The 21,788-nt window shown below is 45.1% G+C and overlaps 1 protein-coding gene across 4 annotated transcripts in view; it reads left to right on the forward strand.

The window, feature by feature from the left end:
- Positions 1–21,788, forward strand: part of SETD1B (SET domain containing 1B, histone lysine methyltransferase) — a 314,507-nt gene that overhangs the window by 282,348 nt on the left and 10,371 nt on the right. For all 4 annotated transcript variants that reach the window (XM_069214916.1, XM_069214917.1, XM_069214914.1 and 1 more), the window contains exon 16: positions 7,176–7,295. In XM_069214916.1, coding sequence (XP_069071017.1) covers positions 7,176–7,295 — 120 coding nt within the window. The remainder of the gene's footprint in view (positions 1–7,175; positions 7,296–21,788) is intronic.

Raw genomic sequence — 21,788 nt, forward strand, 5'->3', positions numbered from 1 at the left:
CAAATACTGAACACTTATTTCAAACTCTGGGGAACACCTCAGATAGACTTGTTTGCGACAAGGGAGAACGCAAAATGCCAAAACTTCGCATCCAGATACCCACACAAACAATCCCAAGGCAATGCCCTATGGATGAACTGGTCAGGGATATTTGCTTACGCTTTTCCTCCTCTCCCTCTCCTTCCTTACCTGGTAAACAAACTCAGTCAAAGCAAACTCAAACTCATATTGATAGCACCAACTTGGGCAAGGCAACCCTGGTACACAACGCTGCTAGACCTATCAGTGGTACCCTGCATCAAATTGCCCAACAGGCCAGATCTGTTGACACAGCACAACCAAAAGATCAGACACCCAGATCCAGCATCGCTGAATCTAGCAATCTGGCTCCTGAAATCCTAGAATTCGGGCACTTACAACTTACCCAAGAATGTATGGAAGTCATAAAACAAGCAAGAAGGCCATCCACCAGGCACTGCTATGCAAGTAAATGGAAGAGGTTTGTTTGCTACTGCCATATTAATCAAATACAACCATTACACACAACTCCAGAACATGTAGTGGGTTACTTGCTTCACTTACAAAAATCTAACCTAGCTTTCTCTTCCATTAAGATTCACCTTGCAGCAATATCTGCATACCTGCAGACTACCTATTCAACTTCCCTATATAAAATACCAGTCATTAAAGCATTCATGGAGGGCCTTAGGAGAATTATACCACCAAGAACACTACCTGTTCCTTCATGGAACCTAAATGTTGTCCTAACTAGACTTATGGGTCCACCTTTTGAACCCATGCACTCCTGCGACATACAGTTCCTAACCTGGAAGGTGGCATTTCTCATCGCCATTACTTCCCTGAGAAGAGTAAGCGAGATTCAGGCGTTTACTATACAGGAACCTTTTATACAACTACACAAAAATAAAGTCGTCCTAAGGACCAATCCTAAATTTTTGCCAAAGGTTATTTCACCGTTCCATCTAAATCAAACAGTGGAACTTCCAGTGTTCTTTCCACAGCCAGATACCGTAGCTGAAAGGGCACTACATACATTAGATGTCAAAAGAGCATTAATGTATTACATTGACAGAACAAAGAACATCAGAAAGACTAAACAACTCTTTATTGCATTTCAAAAACCTCATGCAGGAAACCCAATTTCAAAACAAGGTATAGCCAGATGGATAGTTAAATGCATCCAAATCTGCTACCTTAAAGCTAAACGACAGCTGCCCATTACACCAAGGGCACACTCAACCAGAAAGAAAGGTGCTACCATGGCCTTTCTAGGAAACATCCCAATGCAAGAAATATGTAAGGCAGCCACATGGTCTACGCCTCACACATTCACCAAGCACTACTGTGTAGACGTGTTATCCGCACAACAAGCCACAGTAGGTCAAGCTGTATTAAGGACATTATTTCAGACTACTTCCACTCCTACAGGCTGATCCACCACTTTTGGGGAAATAACTGCTTACTAGTCTATTGCAGAACATGCGTATCTACAGCGACAGATGCCATCGAACTGAAAATGTCACTTACCCAGTGTACATCTGTTTGTGGCATCAGTCGCAGTAGATTCGCATGTGCCCACCCGCCTCCCCGGGAGCCTGTAGCAGTTTGGAAGTTACCTTCAATTATTTATATATGTATCATCTCAACCTTAAATAGGTGCATACTTAGTCACTCCATTGCATGGGCACTATTACTACAATTCAACTCCTACCTCACCCTCTGCGGGGAAAAACAATCGAAGATGGAGTCGACGCCCATGCGCAATGGAGACAAAAGGAGGAGTCACTCGGTCCCGTGACTCGAAAGACTTCTTCGAAGAAAAACAACTTGTAACACTCCGGCCCAACACCAGATGGCGAGCTATTGCAGAACATGCGAATCTACTGCGACTGATGCCACGAACAGATGTACACTGGGTAAGTGACATTTTCAATTTTTAACATCAGGACCACAATTGGGCAGATGCCCAAAGTCACAGCGTACATGAGTGTCATGGATGGGAACTGCATCAATCTTGAGAATAGAGTATACTAAGTATTCTGAATCTGGGACAACATAAACGTTGATGTTTTGGCAGCTAAAAAAAAATAGGAAATGCCAGTACTGTGCAAACAAGCAGATGTTACCAGGGTTGTTAGGGACTGTCCTATCAATAGCATGTTCTGGTAGAGATTGGCGTCCGATGGGATCCAGAAACGTTTTCAACATTACCTCTGCATGCCGGCAGGGGTTATTGTGCAGCTCTGCCCTAACGCCGTTCTGGAAATTATGTGCGGGCCTATATAGGTGCCACTCCTGTTTCTATGAGACATGTTTTACCACAAAATATATAGTGCACAAGGGAAATATCGCCACCCAAGACTACGGGTTTAAAAACCTTGTTTGACTGTGACAGATCCTCATAAGGTTTGTCTTTGGTTCCTTAGTGAATAAAAAGGCCTTACAGGACCACAAGGCACAACTCTACATCGCTAAGCACTGGAAGAGTCTTCCTCGAGATCAGTCTAGATTCAAAGGTTGGTTCTTTCTCATTCCCAGTCCAGAAGGCACAGGGGTAGTTCCTGAGGTCGCTCATAGCTGCACTCCAAATCTTGGGATAAGTCGAAGAAAAATCATAAATGATCCAAGCAGGACTACGTCCCTTCCTGCCACTTTTGTACTCCAAAGATGACGCTAGGGCTTCACCATACTTTTCAAACTCGTTTTCGAATTTGTTTGACTTCGGAGCTAATCCGGCAACTTAACCCACCACATTCCATTTCCAGGGACATCTGCGACCTTGAGACAGATTCAAGTGTTCCACAAGGCCATGCTCTCATTCTTGGGGGTCTCTTCAGGCTCCCCTGGTGCACCTGTGAGCCCCAAGAAGCCGAGAGGTTTTCCATCTGGGATGCCACCAAAGTTTTTTCCCCTCTGTGCCAGCTGGACCCTCCGAAAACCTTCACCGGCTGGCTCCTGTACCAACTCCATGATCCACGCTGGTTCCTGGAGCATCAGCGCCATCAACACTCTCCGACTTAAAGTGGGCATTGCTATGACCTCGACCAAGTCTGCACTCAGTTTACACAATGCCACAACATGCGCCTTTTGATGTCCCACTTCCTCAAATAAGATCCAATAAACTGCATTCCTTGTTTGGCACTAATTCTGAGAATGATTATGATGGGATGAATGTGGTCAACCGTACCAGAAAGAGTATTGGTATGATCACATTCAAGAGGCCAGTGATCTTAACGCTCCTGATTCTGGCCTCCTCACAATCTTGAGTTCTGTCACTGAAGAGAGTGCTTCGTTTGTGATGTTCATGAGGATGATGGCCGAAGTTCTGGACCTCCAGCCCTCCTGCCTGAGAGATCAAAATCAACATCCTGACTGAAGTTCTCCTGCTGGGGCAAACCTCTACTACCTTTTAACAAGGTCATCTTGTAGGGGCCTGGGCCAAACCTTGCTGTGGCTTAACAGTAAATCCCAAAATTGAGAGACGCCACCAGCCTACCCCTGGCAACTCCCGTAATTCTGCCTCAGCATCCCTCTCATGAGAGCTTAGTAATGCAGACCCCTATCAATCGGACCAAAACTTTTCTAACCACCCTCTGCAGTAGGAGTCTAAGAGAGTGGATAAGGGTATTTTCTTCCGCCAGTTTGTCCCACTGGTCCATCAATACTGAGCCGATAATCTCATGCTATTTGGGATTTGGTGGCTCAGGTCCTCCCAGAAGACCTTCAGCCTGTCCTTAACTAAGCTATACATTATAGTCGTGATGTGGCTATATTTATAACTTGTGACTTAGACACCACAGGTTCCATCATGCGAGTCATTGGCATCAGTTTTGCCAGTCGTCATCACACCTGGCTGAGTGTGATGGGTTTTCCCTTATGGACATGCCCTTCGATGGTATTCGCCTCCTTGGGAACAAGATAGATTCCACTCTGGAGGGATTCATACACACCAGCTCCATGGGCTTACCTGGCCTGCTTCACTAGCCACATCAGCCATACCCTTGCTTTTGAAGTTTCGGTAGAGGTACCACACGCAGGCAGCCAATTTAGCCTCAGCAAAATGCCCATACCATCAGAAAGGTGGGTCCTACATATTATCCAAAAGGGTTTCACCTTAACCTTCATAGCCACTCCGCCTCACCTTCCACCCACCCTGGACCGATTGATGGAGGACCATCTGTCAGTATGACAGGAGGTTAAAATCCTTTTGGCCAAGGGAGTTATCGAGAGGGAGAGGCTGTCTGTGCCAGAAGTGAGTCGTGGTAATTATTCCCACTACTGTCTGGCAAAAAAGGATGGAGTTCTGTTTTGGGCCTGCACCCTCTCAATGCTTTCCTCTGGAAGGACAAATTCACAATACTCAGCCTGGCCTCTCGGTCTTGTCTGCCCTCATCCATGGCAACTGGACAGGAGCATTTTCAATTTACTGTGCTCCCCTTTGGTGTCACCAACGCTCCTTGTGTGTTCACAAAAGTGGTGGCTGTGGTAGCAGCACACCTTTGGAGGTTCCAGTATTCTCATACTCTGAAGACTTCCTGCTGAAGATGGGCTCGCCCCAGGCAGTCATCAGCTACCTCCTGACTATGCAAGCCTTCTGTCATCGTTCATTAGCAACATCCCTAAGTGATACCTGACTCCTTTTCAGACACTTACCTTCATCTGAGCCGTTCTGGACATGGTTCATTTTCATCCCTTCCACCAGAGAGTACAGGACATTTAGGCTATGATCCCGATCTTTTAGCTATTGTCCTCGATTTCAGTGTAGTTGGTAATGAGGCTACTCTGATGGCCTCGTGAATACCGTAGGTCAAGCACACTAGGTGCCATATGTGGGCCCTCAGTGGGATCTGAAGACACAGAGGACCTCTGTGACCACTTCCAGATCACGGATGATACTGCCGAAGATCTGCAGTGGTAGCTTTTGGACTGTGTTGACACTTCCTCCAGGCAGGACGGACATTCCAGGGTAGGAAGCCACAAATATCTAGCCACCTTTGTAATGCAACCCAGGCCTCTCCAAATGGCGGAGTTGACCAGCCTCCCTGTCCCAGAATATAATAGGCATTTATGAAGTGAAGCTACCACTCCCAGGGGAGCATCTTGGTTCTAAGCATAGAGCCTTGAAAAAAAAGAAGAAGAAAAAAGAGAGAGGCAATTAAGTTAATAAATCAGGGTTTGACACACATTTTCAGGGGCATTAAAGATCCAAGTCTTGAGCTGTTTTCTATAGCATGCTTTTGACTTAACCCGTCGCAGCTACAAAGGAGGATGATTCCAGGCATGTGATCCTAAGGCGGCAAAGGATTTACCACCTCTGGTTTTAAGTCTGTCCTTGGGGGCTTGAGAAGGTAAGCTGATGAAGATCTTAGAGTCCGATGGGCAATGTAGTGAGAAAAGTACTCAATAAGGTACGTAAGACCCTGGGCTCTGTAGGCTCTGAAAGTGAGTAGTAGGTTCTTAAAGAGAACCCTCTTATGAAGAGGTAACCAATGCAGAGCTTTCAGAGTAGACGAGGCTGAGGAGCGATGGGGCAGTTTCAGCACCACCCTGGCAGCGGCGTTCTGCATTACCTTTAATATCTGAATCGTATATTTTTTTAGCAACAGCATGTAAGCTGTTGCAGTAATCCAGTCTGGAGGTTATCATTGGAACTGCCACAGTTTTTCTTGATGCTAAAGGTAGAAAGTCAGACATTTTTTCTAAAATTTTATCAATCTAATACATATCCCAGACACATTAAAAGCTTGGGGGCGAAATAATGAGAAATCAAAATACAACCCCAATTATTTCACAACGTTTACCGTGGCAGGTGGAGTGGGGGGCAGTTATTTCCTGAGCAGCATCACCTCTGTCTTCTCAGTATTACATTTTAGATGATTATGCTGCGTCCAGAGGATAACTTCAGCTAAGCAGCATTTAAAGTTGGATTCAGAGCTAATAGAGGCTTTAGCCAAAGCCAATATAGGCTATGTGTCATTCGGCATAGGAAGTGGTTTTAATCCCAAATGATGTAATCAATGAGATTAAGGTAGCCATATAGAAGTTAAAAAGAATCTGGCTCAGAGATGAGTCCTGGGGGACTCTTGATGTCACTGCCTTTTAAACTGTTAGTTTATTTTGAGCGAAAGGATTTCAAGCCACGCTAAGGCAAACTGAGAAATGCCACAGTTATGGATGTGTTGAAGTAGAATATCATGGGAAACCATATGACACGCAGCCGACAAATCTAAAAGTATGAGCACAGCATCCTTCCTAGCATCTAATGGAAACTTAAGGGTATCAGCGACTTAAAGAATGGCTGATTCAGTAGAATGGCTGGGGTGTAAACCAGACTGACAAGGATGCAGGATCTTAGCTGCTTCCAAGTAGGCTGTCAGCTGACTATTAACAAGTTTCTCAATGATCTTGCCAAGGGCCGGGAGCAATGAGATAGGACACAGATTGGAAAGCCTGGAAACCCTTGGAATCCTTTTGCTCATTAGCTTAAGGGAGCACACACTAAATTGGTCTCTTGTTGCTCAGTTTTGAGTCTAATAGTGAGGTGGCTCAGGACACAGATAAAGAGCTCCAATTGATACAGTTGTAATCCAGTAATGTCTAACTGCTTGGTAACCACTGAACCAGTTCCCTCAACAGGAGAAATAATAAGGGCTAGCTGAGTGGAAGGATGCATTAGCTGGTATTGACTGCATACCATTTTAAAGTTAACATCTGAATAAAAAAAAAATCCATTAGTACAATACAATATCAGTGCTCCAGTGGTTGGTGATAGAAGTGAACATATTTTCTACGACTTGTGTGTTTGCTAGCTATATTCTTTCTGTGTTATTTGAATGATAAATTTTACAGTGTAGTAGTTATTAATGTATGGCTTCTAAAAGACATTTTTGTGGTCCTTCTGTAATCTACTTGCTCCCCTTAATGTATTCTCTGTGGGGCATTACTTCCCATATATGGAAAAGTTAACAAAGCATTCTAATTTTAAAGGACATTAACATTAATGATGGGCAGTTTTAAATTGGGAAAAACAAATCTTTAATGAATATTTGGAGATTTATTTTAAGGTTTTTGCAGTGATGGGCGTTCGCCTTACTGTAAAATTGGAGTGTGTATTAAAAATTCCTTCTTAAGCAGTTCTCACCTTTCCATTGCAGTTCCGAAGAAAAAAGCTAAGATTCTGCAAAAGCCACATTCATGACTGGGGTCTCTTTGCTATGGAGCCAATTGCAGCTGATGAGATGGTCATTGAGTATGTTGGGCAGAATATCAGACAGGTAAGTTTAATTTCCTTATTGTTGCAGTCTGTAGCTGTTATGTGACCAGCACTGCAGAATGATAAACATGTTTTAAAGTGCTAAAGAAATGGCCCAGCTTGCATTCTACAGATAAAATATATGAATGTGCTAAACATTATTATATATATATATATATATATGTTGGATGGCATGTGTAGCTGCAGATACACATGCTGTGCACTGTACCTGCCATCTAGTGTTGGGCTCGGAGTGTTACAAGTTGTTTTTCTTCGAAGAAGTCTTTTCGAGTCACGGGTCCGAGTGATCCCTGCCTTTCGGCTCCATTGCACATGGTCATCGACTCCATCTTAGATTGTTTTCTTTCCGCCATCGGGTTCGGACGTGTTCCTCTTCGCTCCGTGATTCGAATCGGGAAAGTATAAAAATCCTCGAAAAACCTCGGTATTGTTTGCGTTCAAGAAAGATCTTCTATCGACACCGACGTGACAACCGTTTCGGTGGTCCTTCGGGGCTTCCACGCCCAGCCGAGGCCTGGTCGGCCCGACCACACACATCATCGAAGCCTCATGGACTGGACCCCCTTCCGTTTCTGTCCGAAGTGCCACGCTAAGTATCCATATACAGACCAGCATCAGTTCTGTAATCTGTGTCTGTCACCGGAGCATAGAGAAGATACTTGCGAGGCCTGCAAGTCCTTTTGGTCGAAAAAGACCTTGAGAGATCGAAGGGCGAGGCGCATGCCGATGGTGTCGAAATCATCGGAACACCTCAACGTCGAAGAGGAGGAGATGGCTATCTCCATCCAGGGATTGGACTCGGACGACTCTGATGGAGACCGACTGCCTACAGCAGGCCAACAAGTGAGTACGCCTGCCCCAACCCAACCCCAAAGTCAACCGAAAAAACATAAGGCCTCAGGGACGCCACTGCCTGAAGGCCATGGCTCGACCCATAAAAAAAGCGGTGACCAAGCAACATCTTTGGCACTGAAAAAGGCCAAAATTGTGCCGAAGTCTTCCGACTCGAGGTGAGAATTCGGGGTCGAAGAAAGTCGACATCGCCTTGTCGAATCGACTAAGCCTCGAAAGAGCCTTTCGGAGCCGAGGCCAAACATCACCATGGCCATTTCGGTGCAGAGAAAACCGGCTTCGGAGCCGAAAAAGACCTCTTACACAGAGGAACATGGGCTCTCTAAACAGCTAAAGGAGAGGCACAGATTTGAAGAGGAGCTGGACATTGAAGAGTTTGACCAAACACAGGCACGCATACATATCCATAAGGATACTGGAAAGATCCAAACTGCCCCTCCTCTCAAGTTCAAGAGAAAGCTGGCTTTCCAACCTCAATCAGAGACTGAGACTGATCAGCCAAGAGCTAAAGTGGCTATGGAGAAATCACCAACTCGCCATTTTTTGCAGGAACTTTCTCCCCCGCATTCGCCACAAAGGACAGGGTCACCAATTGGCATGCCCACTGCACAGTCACCCACACATACTGCGCAAACGCAAGATGATGTAGACCCCTGGGACCTCTATGATCCTCCTGTCTCGGACAATAGCCCCGAGTGCTACCCATCAAAACCATCTCCACCAGAGGATAGCACCTCGTACACCCAAGTCTTGGCCAGGACTTTTGCATTTCATAATGTTAGTATGCATTCTGAGCCATTGGAGGATGACTTCCTCCTCAATACCCTGGCCTCCGTGCATGCATCATACCCAGAGCCTGCCTATGCAACCAGGCATGCTTAAACATGCACAGCAAGTTTTTCAAGAGCCGGTAAAGGGAAGAGCCATCACACCGCGGGTGGAAAAAAAGTACAAACCACCCCCGTCTGACCCAGTGTTCATTACGCAACAGCTCCCACCGGACTCCGTAGTGGTTGGTGCCGCAAGAAAAAGAGCAAACTCACAATCATTGTGAGATGTACCACCTCCGGATAAAGAGAGTCGCAAATTTGATGCAACGTGAAAGAGAGTGTAGTCACAAGCTGCCAACCAATGGCGTATCACAAATTCACAAGCCCTCCTCGCCCGTTACGACCAAGCGCACTGGGATTAAATGAGTGATATCATCCAGCATCTACCTAAAGAGTATCAAAAACGGGCTCAACAGGTGGTAGAGGAAGGGCAAGCGATTTCGAACAATCAAATTCGTTCGGCATTGGATTCCGCTGACACAGCCGCAAGAACTGAGAACACGGCAGTCACAATTAGGCGACATGCTTGATTAAGGTCCTCAGGATTCAAACCTGAGATACAGCAGGCAGTATTGAACATGCCATTTAACCAGCAACAACAGTTTGGGCCACAAGTGGACACAGCCACCGAAAAAATTAAGAAAGACATTGACATGGCCAAAGCCATGGGCGTGCTCTACTCGTCCCAGTATAGAGGGACATTTAGGAAACCGCAATTTAGGGGAGGTTTCAGACAGCAACCTTCAGAGGCATCCACCTCTCAAGCAAAACCCACCTACCAATCCCAATATCAGAGAGGGGGGGGTTTGCGGATCATTCAGGGGACAGTTCCCAAGATCAAGGGGAAAGTTTCAGCCTACCAAGCAGGCCACCAACAACAAACAGTGACTTCACTGTCACCCTTCCCCAACACACATCACCAGTAGGGGGAAGATTTAAATTTTACCACAAACATTGGTCAGACATAACCACGGACACATGGGTCCTATCAATTATCCAACATGGTTACTGCATAGAATTCACACATTTCCCTCCAGATATTCCCCCAAGAGCGCACAAACTGTCGGCACAACATCTAGACATGTTACAAATAGAGGTACAAGCACTATTAACAAAACAAGCCATAGAACTAGTACCTCACCAACAAAAAGGAACAGGGGTTTATTCCCTATATTTCCTTATTCCCAAAAAGGACAAAACACTAAGACCAATCTTAGATCTCAGAACTTTAAACTTTTTCATCAAATCAGACCACTTCTACATGGTCACACTACAAGATGTAGTCCCCTTACTAAAACACAGAGAATACATGACAACACTGGATCAAAAGGATGCGTATTTCCATATACCCATCCATCCATCTCACAGGAAATACCTCAGGTTTGTCATACAAGGCAAACATTACCAATTCAAGATACTGCCCTTTGGGATAACAACAGCACCCAGAGTATTTACAAAGTGCCTTGCTGTAGTAGCAGCTCATATTAGGAGACATCACATGCACGTATTCCCATATCTCGACGATAGGCTAATAAAAGCCAACACTCAACATCGGTGTCAAAATCACACTCAGTATGTTTTAGATACCCTACACAGACTAGGTTTCTCTATCAATTACCAAAAATCTCACTTACAACCATCCCAAGTACAACAATACTTGGGAGCAACACTCGCCACAGTAAGAGCAGTTGCCACTCCAAGCCTGCAAAGAGTTCAATCTTTTCAAAACATAGTGTCAAACATACAACCAAATCAGCACTACACAGTCCTATTTGTCATGAAACTCCTAGGCATGATGGCATCATGCATCACTATTGTCCCAAACGCGCGGCTACACATGCGGCCCTTACAGCAGTGCCTAGCAAAACAATGGACGCAGGCACAGGGTCAACTTCAAGATCTAATGTTGATAGACCGCCAAACACACTATTCGCTTCAATGGGGAACCCTGTAAATTTAAACAAAGGGTAGGCTTTTCAAGACCCTGTGCCTCAAGCCATTCTCACAACAGATGCTTCAATGATTGGGTGGGGAGCACACCTCAACAGTCACAATATACAAGGACAATGAGACAATCAGCAAAGACAACTACACATACATCACTTAGAACTGCTAGAGGTCTCCCTAGCACTAAAAGCTTTTCAACTCCTTCTAGTTCACAAACACATTCTTGTCAAAATAGACAATATGACAACAATGTACTACCTAAACAAACAGGGGGGGACACACTCGTCACAACTATGCCTCCTAGCACAAAAAAAAAATGGCATTGGGCAATTCACAACAACATTCGCCTAGTAGCACAATATATACCAGGCATTCACAATCAGTTAGCCGACAATCTTAGTCGAGATCACCAGCAAACTCACGAGTGGGAAATACATCCCCAGATTCTACAAGAATACTTTCACCACAGGGGAACACCAGACATAGATCTGTTCGCAACAAAACAAAATGCCAAAACTTAGCATCCAGGTACCCACACCCTCAGTCAAAGGGCAATGCTCTATGGATCAGTTGGTCAAGGATATTTGCTTACACTTTTCCCCCTCTCCCACTCATTCCTTTCCTAGTCAACAAACTGAGTCAAAATAAACTCAAACTAATACTCGGAGGACCAACGTGGGCTCACCAACCGTGGTACACCACACGGTTGGACCTCTCAGTAGTACCTCACATCAAACTCCCAAACAGACTAGATCTGTTAACACAACACAAACAAAAGATCAGACACCCCAATCCAGCATTGCTCAACCTAGCAATCTGGCTCCTGAAGTCTTAGAGTTTGGCTATCTAAATCTTCCAAATGAGTGTATGGAAGTCATTAAACAGGCAAGAAAACCGACAACAAGGCATTGTTATGCTAATAAATGGAAAAGGTTTGTTTTCTACTGCCAAGCAAACCAAATCACACCGTTAGATGTCTCCATACAAAACATTGTGAGTTATTTACTACACCTACAAAAAGCAAATCTCACGTTTTCTTCCATCAAAATTCATCTCATTGCAATCTCTGCTTACCTGCAGATTAAACATACAAAGTCACTTTTTAGAATACCAGTTATTAAAGCCTTTATGGAAGGACTAAAAAGAATCATACCTCCAAGAACCCCACCGGTGCCCTCGTGGAATCTTAATATTGTACTTACACGACTCATGGGCCCACCTTTTGAACCCATGCATTCTTGCCAAATCCAATTCTTAACTTGGAAGGTAGCATTTCTAATAGCCATCACTTCACTACGAAGAGCTAGCAAAATACAGGCGTTCACTATCGAAGAACCATTTATTCAAGTACACAAACATAAAGTGGTTCTCCGCACAAATCCAAAATTTCTGCCAAAAGTAATTTCACTTTTTCATTTAAACCAAACTGTGGAGCTCCCAGTCTTCTTCCCACAGCCAGACTCCGTGACAGAGTGTTATGGGATTCGCTTCCTGCTTTTGCAAATGGCCACCCAAAAGAGAGAGAACAAGATTTCTTGGAAAGCTGCTTGAATGATATACAGTATCCATCCCATCCATCAGGACTTCAATGGATTCAGAAGATTTAGCTGTAACTTCATACTGCCATGGGATAGTGCTTTTCCGAGCCTATTGTCTCAGACTAGCAACTTTAAAACCAGAAATGCAGATAAAGTGCCTGAATTTACTCTTTACTGGAACTTCTATTTGGTTCTCACACAATTGAGGATATGGAGCGTATTAAAAAAATCAAGACTTTAAAAGCGTTTGTTTTTGAAGGAAAGTAAACTTTGTACAGATCTCAGCGCAGGAATACCAACCTGTTTCTGCAATGGCCCTCTTACTCACACCCGCAAGATCAGCAACATCAACACCAGACTCAATACCATTGAAAATGGTAGAGGAATATGACAAAAGCTGAGATCATATTCAAAACCTCGCTTACTCGAAGCAGTGAGCAACCCACTCCTTCTCTGCTACCCACTCCAGGGTCCATTTCTTCAGTTCAAAATGCCACCTACCTAAATTACTCCAAATCCACCACCAAAATACCAATGGTGCCTTTACCTTCTCCTAAAAAGCACATTATATCTTATCCCTTGCTCAAAGAGGAAAAGTAATCTATTCCAGATATTTTTGGATCCCAAGAAAGGTCCCAAGCAAGTAGTCAAACCTATTCTGAATCTAGGACATGCAAACAAATGGATCAAAAAGGAAATATTCTGAATGCTAGCTTTGCAACAAACCTATCCACAGCTCATAAAAAGAGATTAGAGGTGCTCTGTGGATCTGCAGGATGCATATTTCCACATTCTTGAAGTTGCAAAAACAGATCCTCAGAGTCACAGCCTGCAAGCCCCATTTAAAAAAAAAAAGGTCCTACCGAAATCCGCTCATAGTACTTTCTCCTAATACATGGAGGTATTAGCGGCCCACCGCCGAAGGAAAATAATCTACATTTATCCTTTCTAGATGACTGGTTGATCAAAGAACTGTATGCACGTAAGACACAGACAGACTTCAACACAACATCCAGATTTTTACATGGCCTGAGGCATATCGGCTAGAAAACATCAACTTCATCACCAGTATAGATTCTCAATTATTTAGAAACAACACTGTATAATAAAAAGGGAGACAAGTGGGTCCGTTTAAAGAGATTGTCTACCATTTTGCAAAAATGTCACAATTTGCTATTCAAACCCTTTCTCACAGCTTATCAGATCTCCTCTGTTGGGTCCCTTGGCATCTTGCATATACCTAATCCCCAGTGCACGTCTGAAAATAAGACCGCTACAATAATGCCTAGAGGATCAGTTGTCCCACTGAAAAAATGGATGGGAGGACAGACTTAGACTTTCACTAAAATGGTGGTGTGGCAAATAAAATCTCTCTTTAAAACAAATTCCTTCCCATCACTAATTACCAAACAGTTGTCACAAATACCACTTTAACATGTTGGGGAGCTCATTTTCAAGATCTAACGATTCATGAACTGTTTGTAGAAACAAAGTCTCAACCACCTAAATGTACTAGAAGTTAAAGAAGTTCATCCAGCCTTTAGAGCCTTCCTACCATCATTGAAAACAAACAGAATTTAGGCCTCACAGAAAACTCTCAGCAGTACATTACCTCAAGAAGCAAGGCAGCACCAGATCCAGAAATGTATCTCTTGAATCCAAAATGATTTGGCATTGGCTGCTAGCAAGAGGATTAGTAATCAAAGCAGTTCACCTCCCAGGATTTCAGAACTGTCAACCCGATCTTCTAAGAGGGTTTTTTTCAGGAAAATCATGAATGGGGAATCTCTGGGCAATGCCCTTTTACTCAGTTGGTCAGGAAAATTTCTTGATGCATTTCCTCTGATCCCGCTAATAGCAACAGTAATAATCATACTGAGAGACTCCAATGCAAAAATTACCTTAATAGCTGCAGAATGGGCAAGATGGTGGTATACAAAGCTTCTTCACCTATCTGTCAAACCCCACAAAAGGTTGCTGTGCCAGAATACCCCAACCAAAGACTCCACTTCTACACGCCCACCAGGCAACTCCGCTCCCGCTAATACCCACAGTATTAATCAAACTGAGAGACTCCAATGCAACAATGACCTTAATAGCTGCAGAATGGGCAAAATGGTGGTATATAGAGCTTCTTTATCTATCTAGCAAACCCCACAAGAGGTTGTGGTGCAAGAATACCTCAACCAAAGACTCCACTTCAACACGCCCACCAGGCAACGCCGCTCCGCCGACCTCGCCGCCGTCCCACGTGTCCAGAAGGCCACAGCTGGAGGAAGGTCCTTCTCCCACCATGCCGCCAAGACCTAGAACTCCCTCCTTATCCACCTCAGAGGATCTCCCACTCTATCACAGTTCAGAAAGGACCTCAAAACTTGTCTCTTCACCTGATCCCCTCTGTCCTTCACGTACTGCTTTCCCCTACCCCCACCGAGACCCTAACGGATGAATAGCCGTCCCCGCAACTTTGGTGGCCTACAGTGGGACCACCAAACCCATAATAATGCCCTAAATTCTCTGTCCGTACTCAGTTAGTTGCACTTTGAAGAAAACTACTTTTTCAATCTAACAACTCTATCTACTAAAAATGTAACATAAACAATACATAGCGTTTAAGATGTGTAATAGTACTCTATATTGTCAACTGAGTGGTTTTTGTAATTTTTTTAATTAATTTTAGTCAGTAACCTCCAGCAGTACAGTTACAGTAGTATTCACAGTACACCCTTAACACAGCATCTTAACATCGACCATAACAACCTGTTTGCTCTAAGCAACTTACGCTCATCCATTTTATATGAAGTCCAAATGTTGAAAGATTTGGTAAGAGGGTGTTTTCATCAGCCAGCCTTACCCCAAGGTCGGTCATTGTCACCTGTCTCCAGGGACACTAAAGCCATAGACTGTGGGACATGGTTGGTGTGTTGTTACCGGTAGTCCCAGAAGACTTATGGGCTTCCTTGCCCAAAAAATTCATGGTGACTGGGATGCAACCAAGTTTGTCATCCAATCATGCTTAGACACCACTTATCATCTAGTGCGGCTATTGGAACAAGTGTGGTGCTTCAGCGCCACATACAAATTTGGCCCATGGGCTTCTCTGGTGATATTCAGGCATCCCTAGTGAACATGCCTTTTGACGATCCTCCTATTCGGTGAAAAAACCAACCTCAACCCTGGAGAGTTATAAAGCTGTGACGCACTCCTTGGTTCTTTCAGCACCAGCTCAGCAATCTCCCCAACAGTTTCACCTGATGTACCAGAGGCTTAGCATATCTGCAGCACCAGGCTTAACCACCCACACACTTGGTCCCACAGCCCTTTCGAGCTAGAGGCTGGGCCGGTGTCCCATTTGACAAAACCCATGCCATCAAGTACAGCCCACATCTCCGTCCCCACCAATCTAGAAACTACCTCAAAACCGCTTTAATGTGTCCTTAGTAGCACACAGCCAGCTACCCTGTGGGCGGCAGGGTCTGCCATTTCTTCAAGGAGTGTGAAAATATTACATCTGACAAATAGATCCTTCAAATCATCCTTGGGCTACATTCTGCCATTCCTTTTCAACCCATAGCATCTGCCATCTGCTTCAGAACAGCTTTCGGATGACCACATTTCTGTTTTGCATCAGAAAGTGCAGGCTGTTTTGGCCAAAGGAGCCATAGAATGTGCACCAGCCTCTGAAGTGGGATTGGATGTTATTCCGACTACTTCGGTTTGTCAAAGTAGGGTGAAGGCCTTTATCCTGTTTAAGATCTTCACCCTCTACATGCCTTCTTACGAAAGGAGAAATTCAAGATGCCCATGCTGGCCCAAATTGTATCTGCCCTGGGTCCAGGAGAATGAATGGTGGCATTGAACCTGCAGGACACCTGTTTTCATATCTCTGTCTTGCAGGCCCACAGATACTATGTATAGTTGAAGGTGGGCCACAAGCATTTTCCATTTGTCATGCTCCCCTTCAGTCTCACCAGTGGCCCTTGGTATTTCACAAAGTTGAAAGCAGTGGGTTCTGCCCATTTTCGAGGGTATCCGTATTCTCCCTACCTTGACAACTGGTCACTTAAGGTGGACCCACCTCCAGAAGACGACAAACCTCCTTACATTGCTGGGGTTCTCAGTCAACCTGCAGAAGCCATATCTGACTCCTTCAGAGGCTTCATTCCATCTGAGCCATCTTGAATATGGTGCACTTTCGGGCCTTCCCTCCAGACCAACAAGCTGAGGACATTCGGACTATAATCAGGGGTCTTCCGCTTCGTGGTCCACTGGCTGCCTGAATCCTGCTCAGACCATGCCAGATAGCACAGGTGAGCTCTGCAGTGGGATCTAAAGTCTAAGTGGTCCAAGCACTAGGGGAAACCAATCAGAGTCCATCCAGACTTTGGATAGACCTCAAAAGGTCGGCAGTGGTGGCTGTTTGACTGCAGTTGGATCAGCAGCAGACACCTCTCCCCTAGCCCACCCAGAGATGAGTGTGGTGATAGATGTGTCAGATGACTGGTCTCTGGTGAAGGCCTGCCTCCATATCAGTTTTCTGCAGTTGCAGACAAGTCGCTTGGCATTAAAGACCTGGTGCAGATTCTCACAGACAATACCACCGCCATGTGGTACTGCAACAAGTAGGGTAGTGTGGAGTCCTGTGCCAGGAGGCGCTGTGCCTCTGGAACTGGATGAGTTGTCTGTGTATCTTCCTGGTTATAAACTATCTGTCGGATCTTTGGCTGCCAGGGCAAACAAACCCAGCTGTCACTACCTAGTGAATCAAGAACAGCACCACACTCCGATCTGGCACCAGGTGTCTTTCAGCAGTGGAGAAAAGCTATCACTGTCAAATGCATTGTTGGTAGAGTGATCAAGAGAATTTGCCTATATGTTTCCACCAATATCACCCCACAAAGGGAAATGCCAAACATGGTACTCAAACCTTTTGGAAATAGCAACCAGCATAGTGAGTTACAAAAAAAAAATTAAACAAAAAAGTGCTTCAAAATCCCTTACCCCTACAACAAAGAAAAGTACATGGTGCTCAAACCTGTTGGAATGGCAACCAGCATAGTGATTAAAAAAAGACCAGTGATTCAAAATCTCTTAACCCTACAACGAAGAAAAGTATGTCACCCAGAGCTGGCCAACTTCAACTTTGCAGCCTGGCTCCTAAAGTACTATAGTTCAGGTACCCAGACCTACCTGTTAAGTGCATGGACGTATTAAGGGGGAGGGCAGGTAGCTTACTATATGAAAGTGCTAAGGAGCTAAATTAATCCGATTTATACACTGGTGCACAAAGAATAGCCTGGTAGGTATTCTGACGGGGACACAACCGTCCTCAGATACTTGATTATGCGTCTATGTGATTGTACCTCTCTGCTATTCCTGCATTTACCTGAGGCTTCACTAGGAGGAACCTTTTCACCACTCCAATATTTAAAAGGTTCTTCGAAGGTTAGCCCCAACTCTCATGTTGAACCTCAACCTGATACATTCACGACTCATGAAACATTCTTTCTAGCTGATGTAAAATACAGGGTTCAAGAATCTGACATTTAGAGCTCCCTTTTTAATTTCACTCACAACCTTGCATGTGAATTAGTGAACTGCAGGCAGCAAGTATTCAATTTCAAAGGTCATATGAAATTTCCATGTGAACTGGTCAATCTGCCCCACTTCTAGTTTTTGGCCGGGGAAGAGGGTGAACATTATTTCCATTATTTTGTTTTGAAAGACTCCCATGGTTTGTACATCTGAAGACCATCTTTTTGTTCTACTATTTGTGATGCACTTTAGCATAAACGCACAACAATTGCAATAGCCATAACCAAACGGTATTTTTAGTTATATTGTAGGCCAGGGCACTAGAAAGGGTTTTATAAAGCGGAATGATGGCTTTGATTATAAGGCCACACAGGTCAATTATATCATAATTTGATGTTTCTGGTCTATTGACGGCCATTGAAGATCAAGTTTGTTTAGATCGTGGGCTCCTTCTTTTAGCAATTATGTGAGTAAATGGGCAGCAATTCTTCAAATTACAGTTTTGTAAATAGAATCTAAAAGCTGTTGAATCTTTGTCCCACTTTTAGTCCTTTTATCAAGACACAAACTAACTGTTGAAATTCAATTCTGTTATTACCCTTGCTCCTGGTCTTCCGAACCATTGGTTTTTAAGTGCTTAGATTTTGCTTGGTACAGTACAGGAAGGTAGCTTGGACTATGCATAAGAAAAAAATTGTTTGTTTTTAACGTAATCCAATGTTGCCTGGATAACTTATGTTTGTTGTATTGTTTACCTTTCAATTCCGTATGATTTGCATTCATAATACCTAGATTTCAGATGTTTAGCAGTATCTTTTATACCTAACAAAATGCAGGACAACTTATAGGTCATTATGAATTAGAAATCACTTTTTAGGTACCTAACATTGCATTCCGTTGACCCATATCAACGTGGTAATTGAGTCAACCGCGTGCTTACGTTCATCGGCTGTAAGCAGTCTGAGACCTGTAGGTCTGTTTGTGCAAGGAAAAAAGTTGCAGGGACCAGCAGGCTTACTCTTTTTGAGTACTGAACTAAAACTCACCTGGCTATTCTCAAGATATAGTGCTTGTTGAAATCGACACCTAAAGTTAAAACTGCAAATAAGTAAAGAGCAGTAGTTATGGAACGTAAGCACAGAGAGAGTAAGAGTTCCCCAGGAGAAAGTTTTTTAACTATTTTTTTTTTTAAATGCTTTAAAAATGCTGCTATGGGCAGGCAGAGGATTGCTCGAAGCACTAGACAATCAAATCTGCTGTCACAAAGCCAAAATACCTCTACCTATCCCTCTTGGAGCACACTGTACCCATAAGAAAAGTACAATAATAGGAAATATTTCCATAGATGATATTTGTAAGGCAGTTACTTGGTCGACATATTTTTTACCAAACACTATTTGTAGATGTTTGTGTTCATCAGCTGGTTAGAGTTGGGCAAACAGTCTTTGTAAGGAAATGCCTCCTTGGCATGGTTGCCCCCTGACTTTTTGCCTTTGCTGATGCTATGTTTACAATTGAAAGTGTGCTGAGGCCTGCTAACCAGGCCCCAGCACCAGTGTTCTTTCCCTAACCTGTACTTTTGTATCCACAATTGGCAGACCCTGGCATCCAGATAAGTCCCTTGTAACTGGTACTTCTGGTACCAAGGGCCCTGATGCCAAGGAAGGTCTCTAAGGGCTGCAGCATGTCTTATGCCACCCTGGAGACCACTCACTCAGCACAGACACACTGCTTGCCAGCTTGTGTGTGCTAGTGAGGACAAAACGAGTAAGTCGACATGGCACTCCCCTCAGGGTGCCATGCCAGCCTCTCACTGCCTATGCAGTATAGGTAAGACACCCCTCTAGCAGGCCTTACAGCCCTAAGGCAGGGTGCACTATACCATAGGTGAGGGTACCAGTGCATGAGCATGGTACCCCTACAGTGTCTAAACAAAACCTTAGACATTGTAAGTGCAGGGTAGCCATAAGAGTATATGGTCTGGGAGTCTGTCAAACACGAACTCCACAGCACCATAATGGCTACACTGAAAACCGGGAAGTTTGGTATCAAACTTCTCAGCACAATAAATGCACACTGATGCCAGTGTACATTTTATTGCAAAATACACCCCAGAGGGCACCTTAGAGGTGCCCCCTGAAACTTAACCGACTGTCTGTGTAGGCTGACTAGTTCCAGCAGCCTGCCACACCAGAGACATGTTGCTGGCCCCATGGGGAGAGTGCCTTTGTCACTCTGAGGCCAGTAACAAAGCCTGCACTGGGTGGAGATGCTAACACCTCCCCCAGGCAGGAGCTGTGACACCTGGCGGTGAGCCTCAAAGGCTCACCCCTTTGTCACAGCCCAGCAGGGCACTCCAGCTTAGTGGAATTGCCCGCCCCCTCCGGCCACGGCCCCCACTTTTGGCAGCAAGGCTGGAGGGAACAAAGAAAGCAACAAGGAGGAGTCACTGGCCAGTCAGGACAGCCCCTAAGGTGTCCTGAGCTGAAGTGACTCTAACTTTTAGAAATCCTCCATCTTGCAGATGGAGGATTCCCCCAATAGGGTTAGGATTGTGACCCCCTCCCCTTGGGAGGAGGCACAAAGAGGGTGTACCCACCCTCAGGGCTAGTAGCCATTGGCTACTAACCCCCCAGACCTAAACACGCCCTTAAATTTAGTATTTAAGGGCTACCCTGAACCCTAGAAAATTAGATTCCTGCAACTACAAGAAGAAGGACTGCCTAGCTGAAAAACCCCTGCAGAGGAAGACCAGAAGACGACAACTGCCTTGGCTCCAGAAACTCACCGGCCTGTCTCCTGCCTTCCAAAGATCCTGCTCCAGCGACGCCTTCCAAAGGGACCAGCGACCTCGACATCCTCTGAGGACTGCCCCTGCTTCGAAAAGACAAGAAACTCCCGAGGACAGCGGACCTGCTCCAAGAAAGGCTGCAACTTTGTTTCCAGCAGCCTTGAAAGAACCCTGCAAGCTCCCCGCAAGAAGCGTGAGACTTGCAACACTGCACCCGGCGACCCCGACTCGGCTGGTGGAGATCCAACACCTCAGGAGGGACCCCAGGACTACTCTGATACTGTGAGTACAAAAACCTGTCCCCCCTGAGCCCCCACAGCGCCGCCTGCAGAGGGAATCCCGAGGCTTCCCCTGACCGCGACTCTCTGAAACCTAAGTCCCGACGCCTGGAAAAGACCCTGCACCCGCAGCCCTCAGGACCTGAAGGACTGAACTTTCACTGGAGAAGTGACCCCCAGGAGTCCCTCCCCCTTGCCCAGGTGGAGGTTTCCCCGAGGAACCCCCCCCTTGCCTGCCTGCAGCGCTGAAGAGATCCCGTGATCTCTCATTGACTAACATTGCGAACCCAACGCTTGTTTCTACACTGCACCCGGCCGCCCCCGCGCCGCTGAGGGTGAAATTTCTGTGTGGGCTTGTGTCCCCCCCGGTGCCCTACAAAACCCCCCTGGTCTGCCCTCCGAAGACGCGGGTACTTACCTGCAAGCAGACCGGAACCGGGGCACCCCCTTCTCTCCATTCTAGCCTATGCGTTTTGGGCACCACTTTGAACTCTGCACCTGACCGGCCCTGAGCTGCTGGTGTGGTGACTTTGGGGTTGCTCTGAACCCCCAACGGTGGGCTACCTTGGACCAAGAACTGAACCCTGTAAGTGTCTTACTTACCTGGTAAAACTAACAAAAACTTACCTCCCCCAGGAACTGTGAAAATTGCACTAAGTGTCCACTTTTAAAGTAGCTATTTGTGAATAACTTGAAAAGTATACATGCAATTGAAATGATTCA

Source organism: Pleurodeles waltl, chromosome 11 (genome assembly GCF_031143425.1).
Source record: "Pleurodeles waltl isolate 20211129_DDA chromosome 11, aPleWal1.hap1.20221129, whole genome shotgun sequence".
Taxonomy (NCBI): Eukaryota; Metazoa; Chordata; class Amphibia; order Caudata; family Salamandridae; genus Pleurodeles; species Pleurodeles waltl.